The 21555-nt window shown below is 37.5% G+C and overlaps 1 protein-coding gene across 9 annotated transcripts in view; it reads left to right on the top strand.

Moving 5' to 3' along the window:
* Positions 1-21555, top strand: part of Lpar1 (lysophosphatidic acid receptor 1) — a 282752-nt gene that overhangs the window by 188738 nt on the left and 72459 nt on the right. For 7 of the 9 annotated variants that reach the window (XM_042695753.1, XM_042695744.1, XM_042695778.1 and 4 more), the window contains one exon: positions 21008-21167. In XM_042695753.1, the coding sequence (XP_042551687.1) occupies positions 21123-21167 (45 nt within the window). In that variant the 5' untranslated portion in view covers positions 21008-21122. Of the gene's footprint in view, positions 1-7637; positions 7710-7956; positions 7979-21007; positions 21168-21555 lie in introns of those variants that run through there. The other 2 variants (XM_042695786.1, XM_042695789.1) reach the window with 2 other exon arrangements.

Raw genomic sequence — 21555 nt, 5'->3', positions numbered from 1 at the left:
TTCAGTTTGAATAGAAGTCTGATTTATTTTAGTTTTTCAAAGAAAATGCCAAGGGGCTGGGAAGGTGGCTCGGTGGTAGAGTGCTTACTTTGTATGGATGAGGCCCCAAGTTTGATTCCTCAGCACCACATACACAGAAAAAGCTGGAAGTGGTGCTGTGGCTCAAATGGTAGCCTTGAGCTGAAAAGCTGAGGGACAGCGTCTAGGCCCAGAGCTCAGGCCCCACAACTGACAAAAAAAAAAAGCCAACTCTATCTTTTTTCTTTTTTTTTCTTCTTTTAAGTCATTAACATTCTTGACATTTGTCAGAAACTTCAGTCTTGAATATTTACTTTCCAGTTCCATCAGGAGCCATTTGAGGCTACTGATACACCTAGATGAGCAGTCCAATAAGTGGTGGGTGTTAAAGTGTGGCCCCAGGACCAGCAGCACCATCATCATAAGAGAACTTGTTATGAAGTGTAGATTTAGGGCCCACCTGAGACCTACTGAGTCAGAAGCTCAGTGGGTTAGGGCTCAACTGTCTTATATTTGAACAAGTGTTCTATTGAGTTTGGGTACTGCTTTCTGCAGTCTGAGAACTGGTATAAAGCAATAGTTACTGCACCTGGTTTTTAACCTAGCCTTACTTTGGGCACTTGTTGAAATACAGATTCCCACCCACACAGAGTCTGCTTCAGCAGGCTTTGGATAGGTTCCAGGAATCAGTGATTTTTATGTTCTGTGGCAAAGCTTGCTCTGCATTTACCTTGTATCCCCTGTAGTGCCAGATGTAACATATAATAATAAGGATTTGTTTTCATACAGATGTCTTTAAATAATTTTGATTTTAAGATAATGGTGTATAATAAAAGATTTGTTTTCGAATTAGGGAGATTTAAGTGAGTATAGGCATTTAGGTTCTACTTTATTGAAATCGGTGGTTAAATTATAGGTAAGTCTAAGTTTGTTTTGTGTTTAAGTTTCCATGGGTGATCTACCCTTTGGAAATCATGTACTCATATCTTCAATTTCAATTGAGGATTGGTAGAAGAAAATTGCCCATATGATAACTTTTACCAAAAATTAGTAAAAGTATAATCCCCCCTCCATTTTTCTCTCTTATTAATATGCAACTTACTGTTTTCTCTTTTGCTTTAGTTACCAGAGAAATCAGAATAAAATTGTACACTCAGTTTTAACATACCTTTTCTCTTGCTCATTTTACTTAATGGTTTTCTTTTCAAACAATTTCCTATAATCTGGTTGAAGTTTTTTTAGGGGTGAGGTCCAGAAACTACAAATATGATGAAAATATCTGCATTTGTTTTTGAAATGGGCTGCTTGTCTGGAGAATCCAGCACAGTTCTATGCCAATGTCTGATCTATCTTCTTCCATTTGATGGATGCACTGGTATTAGTGGTTGCCTGACCGTGAAAGAGTTAATGTTTCTATCAGACATTGACATAGGCAGTGGGGAAAATCTGGTTCATTTTGTTTCAAAATACACCATACCTCAAATAAGTATAAACAGCTGTGATGCAGGCTCAGGGCCAAGATTATTCTCACAGTAGGCGCTGGTGAACTCCAGCTGAGAAGAGTTCATGTAACATGGATCTGAGAGCAGGATCCACAGCAGAGCTATCGGACCCCAGCAGGAGGAGGGGCTGTGCATGTCATCCTGGTCATCTTCACAGCTACCACCCAAAGAAGCAGGAGTGTTCCTCAAAGAGGACATCTCTTTGAGGACATGGATTGAACACACCATGTTTTTCTATTGCAGCCCAGAATGACAGCGGTGTAATATGGGAGACATCAGGAAATACAAAGGATTTATACATTTCTTTCCTGCTTATTTATTTTTATTTTTTTGCCAGGCTTAGAGCTTGAACTCAGGGCCCGGGTGCTGCCCCCAAGCTTCTTTTGCTCAAGGCTAGCACTCTAGCACTAGCCACTTCTGGCTTTTTCTGTTTATGTGGAACAGAGGAATAGAACCTGGAGCTTTGTGCATGCTAAGTGAGCTCTCTACCACGAAGCCACATTCCCAACCCCTGGCTTTTTTTTTGTTTTTGTTTTTTGGAGATAAAAGTTTCATGCACTTTCCTGCCCAGGCTAGCTTTGAACTGTGATTCTCAGACCTCAGCCTCCTGAATAGCTAGGATTATAGGCATGAGCCACTGGCACCTGGCTCTATTTCTCTCTCTGACTTGGCTGAAAACTGAAGGAACATTCATATTAACCCTGGCCCTGTAGCACGTGACTTCTTTCACAGGCCTGAAAATCTTAGTTGGGTAGAAACTGTAGTCACTGGGAAGGCCTGTTAGGTTGTTTCTTCTGTTTATTTTTTTTAATGTATTATTTAATTTGATTTTTTATTTACTTTTTTTCTCTTTTTAAAAAAGTATTATCAGTTTAGTAAAACATTTCCCCCTTTTTTTTCAGATTTCTCTCATACCATCTCAGCTGTTTTAGTCTGTTTTTCTTCCTTGCAGTGGTCTTCAACTTCCTATACACGTTGCAAGTTTAGACATTTTCTATAGACATTCATTCTCTGCATGCTTGGAATGTCCCCATGTTTTTCTGTATGTGTGTGGTGGCATCTTTCAGGCTGATGGCTAGATGGTGAGAAGTCTTTGCTATGGGCCTCACAGCTTTTTTTAGGTCTCAGTTGGTTTCTAGGTCATATCTCAAGAATAGGACTCTGGCTAATTTGGGTTTTTACTGTTTCTTCACTGTTTATTAAAGAAAAAAAATTGGTTCCTTTTCCCTTCCATTTTTCTTCCTTTTTGATAAACACATTTTAAAAGAATATCCACTGTGATATTTAAAATCCTTTCATAATTGGAAAATAGGAGGATACCGTTCATGAAAGTTGAGTGCCCTTTCCCCCTTTGTTTTCATAGTTACCAAATAATTGTGAAAGAGAATGGCCACTTAATTTTCTCTGAGTCACCTTCCTTATTCTTCAGCAGAATGGTAAGGTTTGAAATGTAGACCCCAGGATTATTCTATTAAAGAGAGCACCAGTTTCTTCTTTCTGACCCCTCAAGTTTTAAAACTATGTTATGTAAATTCACAGGAAACCCAAGTATTTATATATCATCCATTCAGCTCCTAGAACAATGCTAGTTTTCTTTAGATTTCTTTCTGCCCTTACTGGGTTAAAGTAGTTTTGCCACTAGGGAATTTTCTGGGGAAGAATGGTGGGTACTGGTAGCTGGATAGGATATAAAATTAAGTACCTCATTATTTTCTCCCTGCAGAAAAGTAGATGCTACCATTGTATTCAATCCTTATTTGTTTTTCTCCCCCTTTAAAGTTTGGGCAGGATATATAAGTCTACACTTCAGTTGTTTACTGTCTTTGTCTATAAGCTAAGTTTTATCTCCAAGCTTAATTAGAGGTTAGTGAGGGAAACTAGGCTTCTTATTTGGATCTTGAACTTTGAAAATAAACACAACTTTCATATTTCTGAATAGCACATTGTGGGCCAAACAACATCTGGAAAAGATTATTCTCACTGGTCGGCAGAAGAAATTTCATAATCTACTTGTCTTCAAAGAACATGGGCACCTTGTCACATTTCTGTACTCTGGAAACAGAAAATTTTCTGGTCACATTACTGTATCATCTTCCTCCTTCTTTGTTTTTATTAAATGTAAATATATATCCAATAGTGTAATATTTATGTGGCTTTTGAAAATGTAGCCAGACTCGGTGGTATGATGCTTCTTGAGGCTCTCACTATAGTCCAGACTTCTTTTTCAAAAGATCTATTTGACTCTTGGCAACATGCCTATTTGTGATTTATCTCAGATGTCTTTTGCTGTCTTCTCTCAAAGTAGGCATATGTGTGTCTGGGATAGTAATGTAATTTGTAATAGGAACTTCTATCCAGATTTGATTTTTTTTAGAAATTAAATTTATTCTTGGGCATGCCTGTTCTTGTGGCTTAGTAGTGACTTGTGAGCACTTTCTTCCATTCACAGACACTTTATTTGAGAAGTATCTTTCCTCCATATGGCTCTTCTTCTCATTCCACCTCTTCTTACAGAAAAGTTGCAAGTATATCGAATAGTTCACATATATATCCTAACATCTTTGCATTATGTATCGCACAAACAAGGATGGTTCTCTATGAGTGCTTAGAAATCACTATCACAAACTGTAAATTAGCATTGTTTTATTTACTGTTACTTGATTTTCAGATGCTATTCAGGTTTTCTCAGATTGTGACAACCACATCCTAGATAGCCCATAATTCAGTTCAGAATCTTGTTATCTGTCCTATCTCTTCTTAGTCCTCTTTAATATGAAATACCTTAATACTTTAATATGAAATACATTTGTTTTTGCTTTTGTGATTTTGATCTTTTGATGATTTTCTACATTTTCTCAGTTTTTGGTTGTCTCATGTTTTCTCTGGATTATGTTTAGATTTTTTTAAATTAATTAATTTATTTTTTATTGTGAAAATACTGTACAGAGGGGTTACAATTACATGGGCAAGATAATGAGTACATTTCTTATCAAGCATTGTAGCCTCCTCCTTTGTTTTAAGTTTAGATTTGAAACTTTGGCACAGGATCACAGAGGTAAATTTTCCTTGCATCCTGTCAGCTGGCGCACAGTAACTATCACCTTTGTGGTGCTGGGGCTTAAATTCAGAGCCTGGGTGCTGTCATTTAACTTTTTCACTCAAGGCTGGTGTTCTTCCACTTGAGATACATCTCCACTTATGGCCTTTAGGTGGTTATTTAGAGATAAAAGTCTCATGGACTTTGCTAACCTGGTTGACTTTGAAGGGAGATCTTTAGATTCCAGCCTCCTAAGCAGCTACCATTATAGGTGTGCACTACCATTGCCTGGAATTATTTTACTGCTTATAATTAGTAACTATTATATGGGAAAGCTTTTTTTTTGGGGGGGGGTCCAGTCGTGGGGCCTGAACCCTGGGCCTGGGCACTGTCCCTCCGCTCTTCAGCTCAAGGCTAGTGCTCTACCACTTGAGCCACAGCGCCACTTCCGGCTTTTTTCTTTTTGCTTATGTGGTGCTGAGGAATCGAACCCAGGGTCTCAGGCATGCAAGGCAAGCGCTCTACCACTGAGCCACCTTCCCAGCCCTAATATATGGGAAAGCTTTTGAGTCTGTTTTAATATTCATTTTATTAATCAAATTTTACGCTACAATGCACTCGTGGATTCCTATGTTTTTTTAGTGTTATAAATAATTAATCTGGTAGTTGATTTTCCAGCAAGTTATCTTCTCCTGTTAAGGTGTTCCCATGATTCTTTGAGTATTGTCTTCACTGTCTTTACTCTGTAATGTATGTCAGTCTGCTAATCTTTTTTTTTCTTTTTTGCATTTTTTGTTACATAAGTCAGATAAGGAGTATATTTCTTTTTGAACAATGTCACCCCTTCCCTCACTCTGTCCCAGTTTTTTCCCTCCCCTTCCCATGCATAAGTTGGATAGTTTATTTTCAACATCATGTCTAGTGAATACTACTGCTGCATTTGTTCACCCTTTGTCCCACCATTTCTGTGTCCCTCCCTTACTCTCCCAGACAGATAAACAAACAAATAAGACAAAAAGAAAAGAAAACAAAAACAATAACAAAGAAAAAAATCCTGATTCCATTTCATGGAGTTCATTTTGAAAAATGTTATTTTATATGATCAGATGCACATAGCTATTGCACCTTTGTTATTCTCTCTTAAGGGGAGAAGATCTCACTTTATGTGATTGCCTAGAGACCTATATATCATGTTCCAGTATATATATATATTTAACTATCCAATGTGTTTACTTATACATTTATAGGCACATTCTAGTTACCACCAATGAAGGATACCATGTAATCTATGTTTCTTTGTGTCTGGCTTTCATTTTTTTCCAAGTCTTTCCATTCCCTTACAAATAGTAAGGGTATCACAGATAAGTAGTCTTTCCATAACAAATGAAAACGGTATCATGAATGAGTAGGCTTTCCATTCCCTTACAAATGGTAAAGTATCATGGACGAATAGAATTTCATTGTGTATATATACAACATTTTCTTGATCTATTGGTCCCCTGAGAGGCATCTGGGTTGACTGCATATCTTGGCTATGGTAAACAATTCTGCAGTGAACATGGTTGTGCTGGTAACTTTAGTGTGGCCTTGTTTGTGGTCTATTGCATAAATGCCCAGGGTGGAATTGCGAGGTCATAGGGAAGCCTCTATGTTTAGTCTTTGGAGGAACCTTTATTTCCAGAGTGGTTGGACAAGTTGAAATTCCCACCAAAAGTGTAATAAAGTTCCCTTTTGGCTACATTTGTTAGTGTCAATTTTCTTGATAATGGATATTCTAACTGGGGTGAGGTGGAATCTCAATGTTGTTTTGATTTGCATTTCTTTTATGACCAGAAGTGTTGAACATTTCTTCATGTGTCTATTGACCATTCTTACTTCTGAGAAGTCTAAATCTTTAGCCCATTTTTAAATTGATTGTTGTTTATTTGAGGGTTTGTTGTTAGGGGGTAATTTTTTAAGCTCTAAGTATATTTTAGATATGAAGCCCATGTCTGATGCATAGCTGGAAAAAATCTTCTCCTATCTTGTAGGTTTTCTGTTTATCTTGTTAGCTGTGCCCTTTGCCATGCAGAAATTCTTCAGTTTGATGCAATCTGATTTATCTAGTTTTTCTTTAGTTTGTTGTAATTCTGGGTCTTTATTAAGAAAGTGTCAATCTATGCTTAGGAGCACTAGTGTTTCCCCTACCCCTTTCATGTTTTCATTGTATCTGGCCTTACATTGAAGTCTTTGATCCATTTTGAGTCAATTCTAGTGCAGGGTGATATATAAGGATCTAGCTTCTGTTTTCTGCATGTGGATAGCCAGTTTTGGCAGCACTATTTGTTGACGAAGCTATCTTGTTCCAACATGTGTTTTTTGCTCTCTTATCACATATTAGGTGGTTATATGTCTGTGAATTCATTTCTAGGATCAAGACTGAAATCAAGAAAGCAACTGCATTTGTAATAGCCTAAAAAAATACCTAGGAGTTAACCGAAGATGTAAAGGACCTGTATTGTGAAAAACTTTAAAACTTTAAAAATCTGAAAGAAGAAATTGAAGCAGATTTAAGGAAATGAAAAAACCATGCTCCTGGATTGGAAGAATTAACATGGTGAAAATGGCAATACTGTCTAAAACAGTTTACACATTCAATGCAATAACCTATCAAAATCCCAACAGCAGTCTTCAATGAAATAGAAAAGGCAGTCCAAAAATTCATATGGAATAATAAAAGACCTTGAATAGCAAAAACAATCCTTAGCAGGAAGTACAGTGTTGGTGGAATATTAATACCAAACTTTAAACTCTATTACAAGGCCATAGCAATAAAAACAGCTTTGTACTGGCACAAGAATTTGCTTGATGACCAATGGAACAGATAGAAGACCCATCTACTAATCTTTTCTGTGACAAAAATCCCTGAGCAAAACAACTTATAAGAAGAAAGGGTTATTTTACCTCACAGTTTCAAATTTTCCAGTCAATAGTCAATTGGCTGTTTTTTCCTGGACCATGTGAGGAAGAACATTTTGGCAGGGGGCACATGGTGGAAAGAAGCTGTCCACCTCATGGTGATGGGAAGTAGAGAAAAAGAGAGGAAGATCTGAGGACAAGATGTACTGAAATGATCCACTCCCATAAATGAAACCCTAGGATCCCATTCCTCTGTGAGCTCATCAATTCATTGATAAATCCATCCATGAGATTAGCACCCTCATAATCCAGTCACCCATCAATAACACTGCCAGCTTCAACACATGAGCCATTTGGAGAATAGTTTGTATCTAAACCCTAACATTCTTCCTCTGGCACCCAAAGGCCTTGTGTCTATCTCATAATGCCTAGTGTATATAGACCATCTTTAAGATTTCCTGGAGTTTTAACAGTTCTAGTATAGCACCAAAGTCCAAGTTCAAAGTTTCCTCTTAAACTCAAGGTAAATTTAAGCATGAGTTTCTGTAAACAATAATAATAATAACAAATAACAATAAAATCACATTACATGCTTCCAGTGTTCTGTTGTGGGATAGACATACAATAAGTATTCCCATCCAAAAGGAGGAATAGGAAACTAGAAAGGAGGAATTGGACCAAAGCAAGACTGAAACTCAGAAGGATAAACATTAAATCCAGAAGCTCCATGTTCAGCATCATGACAGCCCTTTCTGTATGATCAAGCCAGCACCAGCCTACATGGCCTCTCTTCTGGGCTGATGTTGTTCTCTCCCTGCAGCTCCTTGCAGATGTTCCAAGTTTTTGACATGCCTAACTTCCTGTGGTCTCCACCACCACTTCAGCATCTCTTCCATAGCTTCAGCTCCGTTCTCTTCAAGCACTATCCACAGGGAATCTGATCCTCCAAACCTTGCCTGGTCTCTAGGCCTTCCTTTGAAATCTCAGTGAAAGCCTCTATGACTCCATAACTATTACATTCTGCATGTCTGGAAAAACAATATGATGTGTATGAAGCAAAAGTTGGAAACCAGTTTAAGTCATAGCTAGGACCCATTATACCATGGTTACAAAAACCTTTTAGTGTCTGGATGGTATTAGAGATGAAATGCAAAGAGAGGAAGAGGGAGACAATGAGTGAAAATGGGATTAATCTTATACATTGCATTGTTTTGTCTCTAAAAAGTTTGCTTTAGATCTTAATACTTCTTATGTCTGTCTTTAACTTTTAGAGTATTTGGGATATAGTTGTAATACCTTTTAATGTGCTTGTCAGTTCTAACAACTGTGTGTCAGTTTGTGCCTATTTGAACTGAGTGATTTTTTTCATCATTGTGGGTCTTATATTCCTGTCTCTTTTTATGGCCAGGGATCACTGACTGGATACCAGAGTATGTAAATTTTCCATCATTGGATGCTGATAACTTTATGTTCCTATAAATAATCTCAAGGTTTGTTCTGAGTGATAGTTAATTACCTGGAAACAATTTGCCTTGTTTTTAGTTCCTATTAAGATTTTAAGATTTACTTCCTTTTAAGATTTGTTAGACATCATCAGGTCAATTTTTAGTCTAGGATCTCTAGTGAGGCAAGATACTACTGAGTATTCTACTCAATATCCCAGGAATTCTGAGGTTTTCCATCTTGCTGATAGGAACAGAGATGGATTCCAACTCTGAATGAGTACCAGCTACTATTGCCTATCATCCATTTAGATAGCTGGATGGTTCTGTGGTCTCTAAACATTTTCTTACGTGTATTCTCTGATGAATTTTCTTGTTGGCTACCCAAAATCTATTTTGTAGATTTCTAGAGGATTGTTTTAATCTTTCTATCTCTCTTCTTCCTGGTAATTTGTTGTATGAAATCTAGATTCTTTGAGCTCCTTGAATTCTCCCATTTTTTCTCTTCAATTCTGCAAGTTCTTTGGTTTCCACCTAAATTTCTTCTACAACATGGTCTGGATTCTCTTAAGGCAAAAAATCCAGTGTGATTGTAAGGCCACCCTCTTCTTTCCCCATGTTTCAAGGGTCAATGTCTTTTGTTCCTCAGTGTATATTTCTTTGCATATTTTATCTTGTTATTATTTTTAGTTGTTTAGAAAGGCAGTTGTATTTAGTCCATATTCATATTAACTTTGTACATTCTTTTAAAATAAGAAATTGTTAAGCCCATACCACCTCAGAATAAAGCATAAATGTATATTCTTCTTGTATGTATGCTGTTTTCTCAAATAGGAGATAGATATTTGGATACAGTTTAATTTGTTGGCTAGATAATACTGATTCACATGTAAATACAGTTTTAATAACTCATTTGGAAGTTAATATATCTTGAATGTTTAGATTTTTTTGTCATATGTAATACTGCCTTAAACATCCTTAACATTCTTTATATAGCATGTTTCAAAGCCTCTGGCTATGTTTTAGGGTCTTGATGTACATCATATAAAATTTATGCATGTCTACAATGCATTCCAGAAAATTTATAACAATTTTTGCTTCTATGTTGACAATATTTTTAAGTAGTTATTTTCCTATACTGTGTACCAACCTACTAGAAAATTCTTTCAGGCTTAACTTTCTGATGTTGAGGTACAGATTTAGTCACTTTTTTATTCAAGCATTCCAAATTAATTTTGATGCATTCTCCCAGAGGTGCATGCATTTGAAGTTATTTTAAATCTTAAACATGGAAGCTGTCTCTGCTTTTGAAAAACTGTTATTCTGGGTAAATCATGGATGTAGCTACAGCCTCAGATATCGATATTGTCATTAGGTTTTTGACATGCTCATAGGACAGTGACTTTATTTATATAAATTTTAGCCTACTTCTCCAGTTTGTATGCTTTCCCCACCCCCATGTGACCTCTCTTCTTTCCTCTTTCTCCTCACTTCCACCACTGTAAGCCTATATAGTCATATGCCCTTTATTTTATGTTATGATGTTAAAAAAAATCTTCTAAAGGGATTAACTGTGATTAGAAGAATCAAGCTTGTCTGAGGATTGGTTAATGAAGTTGTCATTCTCCTTGTCCTGACAACTATGGACCAGTGTGTCTCTGGATCCATGGCTCACTTCTTACACATTCCATGATAAAAAGGCATCTACAATATCTACTAGGATACTTGTAACGTTAGGTAGAAATCCGAAGGGAAAGAAGCATGCAGGTGTTAAGATCAGAGATGTAGACCTTGTGCCCCTGGCTATGGGAAGGAACAGGATAGTATGAAGTCTTTTACCCAAGGAAGAATTCTTCTAATTTTTCTACCTTTCATTAACATTTCCTCAATCTTCTTTCTTGTCTTCCTGTTTTTTTCAAGAAGAAGACCCATTCTTTTTCTTCTTCTGCCCTTCCTTGTTGGCTGATAACATTCTTTTGGCCTATTCTTCCATAACTCAGAAATATGTAGTTCTAGATTATTCCTGATCTAAAAGTCCTAATAGGAGTAGCACTCATTAGGAGTAGCACTCCTACTTTTTAAGCATAATAACGTAAACAAGCTGGATCCTTAGATTAAAATCTCTGTATTTGACCAACATACCCTTTGCCTTTGTAGTGACCACTGTTTTGGATTTATTACATAAATTGTTTCTTTTACAGTTCATTTAGTCATTTTGACGAATTTCTGAAGGACAGCATTTCTTCCAATCTGGAACACTTCTGAAGTAAAAACTGTGTGGTTGTCCATCAGTTTTGAAGTCAGGACAGTGAACTTATTTTTATAATTTTTGGCCTACTTCTCTAGTTTGTACAGTGCTGGACTCTGAACTGAAAAGATCCATGTGAGATTGTGCAGATTAGTAGCTGTATTTCTTGTTGTGCAGACAGCATTGGCAGGGTAAGCTGGCTCAGTTCCTTGAATGTAGTACCATATAGAAAGGATAATCAACTTTTAAGCTAGGAAGGTCAGAAGTTTCTGGAGATCTGTCCACATAAGTGGTTTAAAAAAATGAAATTAAAAGCTGTGGGTGCTTGTGGCTTACAACTCTAATCTTAGCTACTCAAGAGGTTGAGATCTGAAGATCACAGTTCAAACCCAGCTTGGTCTAGAAATTCCATGAGACTCTTACCTCCAATTAATCAACAGAAAACTGGAAATGGAGCTATGGCTCAAAGTGGTAGAGCACTAGCCTTGAGCAAAAGAGCTCAGGGATAGTGCCCAGGCCCCAAGTTCAAGCCCCATGACCACCACCACCACCAACAACAAAAGGAGTTAGGAGCACAAAATATATTGACTTCAGTGAAGATATTGAAGCAATATTTTAGGCTGGATACTCAGAGGTATCCAGGTAGAAATGGTATTTTACAACAAAACATGAGAAATGTACTTGAATTCTCATGTGGTTTCTAATCTTTGCTCTGACTCTGCATGTAAAGCACAATGGACTGATCATTCCTCTTCCATCCTTGCTGGGCTGTTGCCAACCACTCCCCCCCCCCCCAATATTCCAGGAGACAGAATGGGGAATCTGGATGAGAGGGTCAACATAGCCTTTCCTCCCCAAACCTGTTTTCTCCTTCCATTTCCTTTTTGGTTTCCATTTCCATTTGATTGTTTCAACTTTAGAAATAAAATAGTATTGATTTCCCAAAAGGTAAAGACTTAAATGAAACCTAAGCCTTTCCCAAAGGCTCTTTGCCTTGAGGGTTTTTTTTTTTTTAAATCTTAGCTCATTAGTTGTATATATTTTGATTATAAAAATTTTTCCCTCAGTTGTTATAACTGCAATTTTGGTTACCATTATCATCACATATCATCTATCATCTGTGGATATGTGGATTGACAATCCATTTAGACCAAAGCTCTCCTGAGCATGTTATTGTGATTTGTCATCTTGATAGTTGTGTGATGACACTGAGTGAATGTTTCAGAGTGTATTAGTCATTTTTTATACCTGTGACGAAAGATCTGAGAAAAGCAACTTGAGGAAAGATTATATTTTGGCTCATGGTTCCCAAGGTTACATTCCCTGGTCCATTAGCTCCATTGCTACAGGCTTGTGCTGAAGCAGAACATCTAGGTGGAGGATGGCAAGGAGTAGCTAAACTACTCACCTCCTGGTGGCCAGGAAGCAGAGAGACTGACAGGAAGTGACCAAGGACATGTTCTACCAGTCAAAGGCATTCATCTTCTTCAATCAGGCCTGCCTGCCTCGCACACTAGACACCACCTCTTCCGAATAGTCCTTTTCAGCTATGAGTCTATCAGTGAGCTCAGAGCCCTCATGATCCAGTAACTTCCCTCAAACCTATCAGCTGTTAAGCAAGCATATTTTATGTTCAAACCATGACACAGGGTGAGATATATTCTGTTAATCTTATATTTAAAAGTGCTTTTTTTCTTGTCATTGCAAGTAAATGACAGCTTGATTGAATATAGAACTTTAATCATTCCTTATATATGTATGTATGTGTGCTGGGCATGGGACTCTTGTATGCCCAGAGCTCATACTCTTGTTTGTTTTTTTTTTCTCTCTTGTTCAGCGTTTTTACTCATGGCTGATGCTCTACCACTTGAGCATTCATCCAACCTGGCTATTTTGCCTATTTATTTGAGATAGAAAATCACAGACTTTTCTGCTTGCACTGCTGACTTCACACTTGGTTGCATTCACACACAAACACATTTAAACCATAGCGTGCAACCAGTCTCCAGATTTCTTTCAAAATCTTATAAACTGAAAACTTTCTTCCCTTCATCAAGTCCAGGCAACCCGTATTGTATCTTCCATCTATGAATTTGACTGTTCTAGGTACCTCATAACTAACTGGAATCATATAGCTCTATCTTCGTGTGACTGGCTTATTTCATTTTGTATAATATTATCAGGGTTCACTTATGTCATAGTTTGTATCAGGATTTCCTTATCTTTAAAGGCATAAAAATATATCATTGAACGCCTGTACTACATTTTTTTAAGATGTCTTCTTCTATCATTGGACACTTAGGTTTCTTCTACCTTTTGGCTACTATAAATAATGTTGTTTGAGTATGGGTATGCAAATAGCTTTCCAACATTATGATTTTCTTTTGGAAATAGATCCACTAGTTAGATTGCTGGATCATATCTATTTTTAGTCTTTTGAGCAGCCTCCATACTGTTTTCCATAATGGTTACACCATTTTATCATCCTGCCCACAGTGCACAAGGTTTCTAGTTTCTTCACATCACATTAACACCTATTTTTTGTTGCTTTTCTTTTTTTTTTTTTTGTTGGCCATTTCTTTTTTTTTTATTGTGAAAATACTGTTTGTTGGCCATTTCTATAGCTTCTTTGAAGAAATTCCTACTCAAGTTCTTTGCCCATTCTATGACTATACTTTATTATCATTTTGTTTGTTTTAAAAGCAGAAGATAGGAAAGTTCTGTTGCTAGATAATTTGTGTTTCATGTGTTTTTCTCCTATGTGCTAATCATTCTTATGTTGAAACTTTATTTTCTATGTTCTGAATCTGTAATTTTTAATTGACCCAATGTATTTCATTATTACAAATATATGTGCCTTTGTTTCTCTACATTTATGGCAACAACTTAGTGACACTTTTGGTTTTAGTAGTTGAAAACTTAGCTTAACAGTAATGTAGTATTTGCTCTGTATTTGTTCTATATTTCATTTTGTAATTTAATTTTTTTACCTGTTATAAGTGCTTGTAACTTTAAGCATCAGGTAAATGAGATAGCTCTGTGACGCTTGCAAAAAAAAAGCAGTTCCCACTTCTCCCTTACCAGTTTGCCTCACCCAAGGCTACCATTATCAATTTTGGGTTTTTATGTTTGATTTGCTCCCTAGAACTTTTACCTCTTTAAAATATTTTTAATGGCATATGATATATTATTTTCAGATATGTGGAATTCTGAGATTCTTTTTCTTCTACTTTTTGATTGCTAAGTTGTAAATCTTTAGAAATTCCTAGGTGAAAGGATGCCATTACACTACTTCCCAGCCCATCCCTCATCATTCCAGTAGGTTTGGGCAGGATTTTGACTAGGTTGGTGCTGTTAATTTTGGTTGTCAACTTGATTGTATTGGTTAGTAGAGCATACCTTGGAGTGTGTCTATGATGATATTCTAAGAGACAATTAAATCATAAAGGCTCTGAACTAATCAATGCATTAATCCCTTGATGAATTCAATGATGCCTTTGTTGGGAAAGGTAGTGAAAGGTATATGAAATGCGGCCTAGTTGGAGAAAGTAGGTCATTGAGGTCATACTGGGGGCTCTATCTACCTCTTCCTGTGTTTTCCTTCTCTGTTTCTTGGCCACCATGGTGTGAACTGCCCTGCCTATCATGATGGCACAAACCTTCTGAACATATGGGCTAAAATAAATCCTTCATTCCTTTTGTTGTTTCTGTAAAATATTTTGGTCAGTAAAAGTAACTAATGTAGCTAGTATTCATGATGAATGTGGTGATGACCTTGAAATGTCATTCAGACCTGAGCCATGTAGGATTCTATGAATCCTTTCACTCATTTGGAATATTTTTATCTCATTTAAGTTAATCATTTTATCATGCTTTCTTTATTTTCTGTATTTATATTACTTATTTAAAACCAAATTCTCTAGTCTAGAAAAGTGATATATCTAGATGGATAGTCTATGAGGACTGCTTTTTGAGTCTCTTATCTGTTATTCAGGGTTCTCTTTTCACAATTATGCCAGGAATTCCCTTTGTTTTTCTTCTGTATTGATCTCCTACTTCCAGACATTACACACCTTCCTTCTCCTTATCTTCCTTGCCATGTCTCTGAAAGAATATCCTCCCCTTGAATTCTAGGTTGTAAATTATATTCCTAGTGATTGCTCCATTGTCTTCTAGCTTCCAGGGTTGCTACTGAGGCGGTCAAAGACTTTGATTCCTCATCCTTGTTTGAGTTTCCCAACTCATCTCGTGATGTCTTATAGGATTTTTGATTTAAATGATCACTGTTTTGAATTTAAAAAATAGTTGTCTATTGATTGATTTTTGTAGTGCTTCCTTAAACCCAGAGCCTCACACATGTTAAACAAATTCTGTGTCACTGAACTATCCCCAGGGCCTTCTAATTTTTAATGGGATCTTTTGAAATCTGTACAGTTAAAAAAAAAACCAATCATATTATCATAAGCCAGATACATGCTTAGTGTGGATCTGCTAAAATCTGGGTTGGAAGGTGCACAGTGGGCTCTTACACTCAACAAACAGGTGAGCCTCTGCTGATGGCAATGCTTTGAGACATTTCCTCTCCCTTCCCCCTATTTTCCTTTACTCCTTCATTCTGGAATTCCTCCTCTTTGGCTCTTAGACCTTCTGGACTATATTTTTTTTCTTCACTTTGTTTTTTATTTTATATTTTGGGCTGAGTTCTTAAATTCACATTCCAGCCCTTCTAAATTTTGAGTTATTCGTTTTAAGCATCCTGTTTTTCTTTCAGTGAGAGCAGCATCTTTTTCTTCATGCTAACTATTGCAAAATCTTCTCATTTGCTTAGACTCCAGAGAGGAAAATCTAACCATCTTATGCCTTAACTGTATATAAGCCTGGAGTAAGATGTTAGTTCTCTCTATAGGGGGACAGATACTAATGAAGTCAAGTGAGGGATCTGGCCTGCCTCTATCTCATCTTGAGTTTCTAGTTTTGGGGTTATGAAGTTTCTTTCAAGTTCATAATTCATATTTTCATTTCTTTTTACCTTTTTGGCTAATGGAAACTCTTTTCTGATCCCTATATTTCTTTCCATGGCCTTCCATGTTCAAAGATACTGCTATGTTCTTGAGAATTTTAAGAAAATTTTTCCTTTAAGCAGTATACTTATTTTTTAAGCAAGTATTTGTTCTAATTCTAGATTAGTCCTTCATTTTGAACTATAATAATATATTTTCTTGGCTTAATGGTTTGGATTTTTCTCTATTGCTCCCTTGAAGACAGAATCCTATGCATGTTCAGAATTAGATACTGCTCTGTTGTTTGTTCTCCCATTATGCTGGAGATCTATTAAGAGACTTAAATGAGTCATTGCTTGACTGAAGTCCAGAATAAGGAAAAGGGTTAGGTTTGAAGTAGATTAATTTACCAATTAGAAATTTATCTTCCTGTGAGGCCTGGGGAAGGAGCCAGCATCAACTCTAGAAGTAATCAAATAGAAGTTTGCCTCAAACCAAACACTTGCTTTCAGGTATTTGGTGTGGCACTTAGTAATTAGCAAGGTCATTGTCACTTGGCATGGCTGCTCTCCTCCGAGGCTGGCTACTAGAATTCTTTTCTCACAGATCTTTGGTGCATTCTTCATAGTAATATGTAAGTCAGCAGTAACTACTCAGCCAGAGATTACTTGCTGGGTTGGCCTCTGGAGCCAGGAGTCCTTTTTAAGGACTTAGTGTATTTTAAATACACCAAGCTCTCTCCCAGACTTAATTCCCTACAGCCTTCATCCTGCTGAACTAAGGGCACTAGTCCAGGTCTGTAGGGCTTTTGTTTGCTTCTTTTCTGCATGTGCAATTGCAGTTTCTCATGAGGAGGGTATTGAGCCTTAGTCCTTTGTCAACTTCCTGAGTTGATTTATCCAAGTACATATTTGTGGAGGTTTAAGCAATAGTTGAAAGCACTGTGTAGTTTCTAGGACCGAGTCAGGATAATTTCTGTTTGTTTGATGTTAATTGTTATTTTTGTGACTAGGCCTTGCTATGTAAGTAGACTGGCTTCAAACTCATGATCCTCCTCCCTCTGCCTCCTGAGTGTTTGCCAGGTATGTACCGCTGTGCCTAACAGGATAGTTCCCATTCTTGTAATCAGTTGGCCATTTCTCTGGTTACCTAGCATAGAGGACTGAGCCTATGTGATTTTTTATTTGGAAATTGTATTTTCTTCCCTCAACTTACAATTTTAATTGTTCTTGAGCCTTACTAGCACATCTTCATTTGCTCAATTTTCTTTAATATTTTAGTGATAGTCTAAATATAATTTTACACTATGTATTTTTATATCAGAAATTGTTTTCATAGCAGGGTATTGATAGCTTACACCTGTAATCTTAGCTACTCAGAAAACCGAGATGTGAAGATCACAGTTCAAAGGCAGCCCTTGTAAGGAAGTCTGTGAGACTCTTTTTTTTTTTTTTTGGTTCCGGTCATGGGGCCTGAACTCTGGGCCTGGGTGCTATCCCTCAGCTCTTCAGCTCAAGGCTAGTGCTCTACCACTTGAGCCACAGCGCCACCTCCAGCTTTTTTTTTTGTTTTCTTTTTGGTTATGTGGTGCTGAGGAATTGAACCCAGGGCCTCATGAATACAAGGCAAGCGCTCTACCACTGAGCCACCTTCCCAGCCCCGTCTGTGAGACTCATCTCTAATTAACCACAAAAAGCTGGAAGTGGAGCTGTGGCTCAAGAGGTAACCTTGAGCATGCTAACCTTGAGCAAAAGAATTTCAAGGATAGTGCCCAAGCCCCTATATACTATGAGTCTTTAGGAATGAAATCTCATTGGCCTGTTTTTAATTATTTCTGTTATCAGGCTATTTATACATTCATCTGTCGATTCTACATAGAGCAATGTAATTTATATAATTAATAGAATTTATAATTCATATATAAAAAAGAGAAAGGAGAAATAAGAGCATGGCAGTCACAAAATGATGCCAGGAATATACTCAGCATAAAGCAGTGCCTCCTGGGTTCCTGTAACTTACTTAGGGTGAACCTTTGTCATGAAAAGAGAGGTATCCCTGTACACATGGCCTTTTCCCTGGACCATTCATTTCAATTCACAGTGTATAAACAACGGGACTCTTTGCCCTTCTAGAAGTAGAACTGAAGAGAACATTGGTATTGTCTCAGGGCAGATGTGGAATTTAGTGTTAATTGTTGTGCTAGGATAAATAGCTGGAGAACTTCACTATTTATTTGGTTAATAAAAATAATCACTCTAGCAGAAGAGAATTGAAAAGTTCCACTATTTAAAATGAGTAAAACCTATAGTGATGGAATATAGTATGAAGAATAAAAAATAAAATATAAGAAAAAAAAATAAAAATGACAATTTAAAGTTTGTAGAAATTGCTGCCTATCTTAAGTCATTTATTGTAAAATCTGCTCTTCTGAGCTTGTGGTTTGCCTGCCTGGTGGTATTAGCATAGAGAAGCACCATAAGATTTGAGATCAAAGGACTGAGATTAACTGTCCAACTTTACTATTCCTACTACAGAAGGCCTGGATCTTTATGAGCTCTGATTCATTACTTTTTACTGTATGGGAAATACTCTCCAAGAGTTGAAAAGTATTAGGCCTTAGCTTGTATGTTTGGGAAGCTAGAACATATTTTTAACTCTTATTCACTATGCCCTGAGTTTTCTACAGATTTTCAATAAATATCTTTAAAATTTTATTTTTCTTAGCTAGGCACTGGTGGCTCATGCCTATAATCAGTTGCCTGGCTACTGAGGAGGTAAGATCTAAGGATTGCAGTTTGAATCCAGCCCAGGAAGTCTTATCTCCAATAAACTACTCAGAAAAAGCCAGAAGTGGTACTGTTGGCTCAAGTGGTAGAACACTTGAGCAGAAGCAGCTCAGGGACAGTGCCTAAGCCCAGAGTTCAAGCCCCAGGACCAGCCATAAGATGAAATACAATAATTTTTGTTTTCTTTAGAGCCAGGATTTTGCTTTGTTCCAGGCTGGCCTCAAACTGGCAATCCTCCTGTTTCTGCCTCCCCTGTGCTGGGACTATAGATGTGTACCATCATGTTCAATTTAATAAATAACTTTTGATTCAACATAAGGAGATTCTTTCATGGGATGAAAACTATCTAAAAATGAAAATATTTTCAAAATCAAAGTGTTTTCTTAATTTCTTAATGCAAAATTTTTTCTTCTTCTGGACCAAACTATAGAACTAGGACCAGGCTCTTCTGGCAGAAATATGGCAGCTTTCTGAAGTTTTCTTTTTTCTTTTTCTTCTTTGTTGGTCCTGGTGCTTGAACTCAGGGCCTGGATGCTATCTCTTAGTTTGTTAGCTCAAGGCTAATGCTCTACCACTTGAGCCATAACTCCATTTCTGGCTTTTTGATGGTTAATTGGAGATAAGAATCATACTGACTTTCCTGATTAGGCTGGCTTCAAACTGGCCTTAGCCTCCCGAGTGCTGAGATTTCTTCCCATACCTAGTTCACACATTGCTAGGCAAGCACTCTACTGTCTGAGCCATTCCCCTAGCCCTTTTGGTGTTTTTAGTTATTTTTCATGTAAGACCTTACATTTTTTTCAGGGGACTGTACTCAGACCCATAGCCTCCCAGCTTTACCTTCCACCTAGCAAGGATCATAGGTGCATGTCACCACAACATTAATTGAGATGAGATTTCTAGATACCTTTATGGCCCAGCCTTTGAACCACAGTCCTCCGAGTCTCTGCTTCCAGATGGCTGGGATTACAGGTATGAGCCACTGTGTCCAGTTGCTTTTTGAGTTTTCTTAAATGATATATTAATAAGAAAATAGTTATACTTTGTGTTTATTTATCATCCTCTCTTTGAGGCTATCAAAATGATGTTAGAAATGCACTCTTCCTCACTCGTGAAATTTTCATTTAGGAAGCCCCCTACCCGACACCTATCTGAATAGCTGCCTTACTCTGTAATTTCCTCCTATGATGTTGGGGTGTTTTACCCTTCTTTTTCTTGAAGAAATATAAATATGCATTTTATATTTCTTATTGGAGTGGGAATTGTGGTTGCACTAATTCTGGTTCTTCCATTGACTGAAATGTGTGATTCTAGACTCTTCTCAGTTTTCTCATCCACATTGGGGTAGTGCTGAACTGGGTCATCTCCCTGTTTCCCTTGTTCCCCTTACTCTTTAGATGCAAACTGTTACCTCAAAATACGAATTTCTTTCTTTCTTATCTTCTTCTTTTTTTGTTGGTCATGGGCTTGAACTCAGCAGGGCTTGGGAGCTGTCCCTAAGCTTTTCTGCTCATGGTGCTAGCCTGCCACTTTGAGCCATAACTCCACTTTTGGTTTTCTGGAGTCTCATGGGCTTTCCTGTCTGGGCTGGGTTTGAATTGTGATCCTCAGATCTCAGCCTCCTGAGTAGCTAGCATTACATGCATGAGCCACCAGTGCAGGACGCTCGCTCTCTCTTTCTTTTGCCTCCCTCCCTCCTTCCCCTTTTACCTTTCCTTCCCCCTTTCCTGTTCCCCTCCCTTTCTTTCTCTTTACATGTCTTTTAACAGGATGGTTTCTTCTCCCTATCTCTTCATTCCCCCCTCCCCCGCAACTTGAAGCTATCGCCCCAGAACTTCTAAGCTGGCCCTCAGAGTTGAATTTATCCTATGGAAATACATCCTCTTTACATCATTTGGACAAGTGAGAAGGAAGTCTTGATTTTCAGATGTTAGATCTTCCTTACCAGGTTCCTGTTTTTATGAAGCTAGTATTTGGTACTTGGTATGAGGGTCTTTTCTTCCTCTGATTAACAGTGCATCACTCTCATGTGCTAGTCCTCTTATACCAACTGTGGGGTTTTCTTTCCTTTTACAGGCACCCTATTTCTCTTAGCATGACTGTAATCTGATCAGTAACCGTGAGCCCTGCCTCCTGTGTCTGGCAACTGTGGAGCTGGGGCCTCATCATCGCCCCCAACTACAGCACCATCATGGCTGCCATCTCTACTTCCACTCCTGTAATTTCACAGCCCCAGGTAAGTGATTCAGATCAGCATCCATTTGGACTAATCACAGCTTGGTCAAATATTTAAATTGATTTTCACAAGGTGTGTTTTACTCTAGGGATTATGTATAGTTCTCTTATTATAATTTTGTGGGTACTTAGAAAATGGTGCTTTTGTGAACCAGGTACCATTTAGTTCAGGAAGCAGCTGGAACAATGAACAATGGTTTTAGTGAACTGGCCTCTGTTCGGAGAGGGCCTTGGTTTTCAGCACTTAGGATGCCTGACTCTTATTCTGGATGCTGAATTCCAAATCAAGACAAGTCAGTGGCAAATTTTGCTGCTTTTCAACTTTCTCAGTTGTTGTTGTTGTTGTTGTTCTTGTTTAATGAAATATCTCAGGGTAACTTGAATCTGGT

Source organism: Dipodomys spectabilis, unplaced genomic scaffold, assembly GCF_019054845.1.
Source record: "Dipodomys spectabilis isolate Male_0828 unplaced genomic scaffold, ASM1905484v1 ptg000006l, whole genome shotgun sequence".
In the NCBI taxonomy this organism is placed as follows: domain Eukaryota; kingdom Metazoa; phylum Chordata; class Mammalia; order Rodentia; family Heteromyidae; genus Dipodomys; species Dipodomys spectabilis.
Note: the sequence above shows the minus strand (reverse complement) of the source record. Positions and strands in the feature narration are given on the sequence as shown.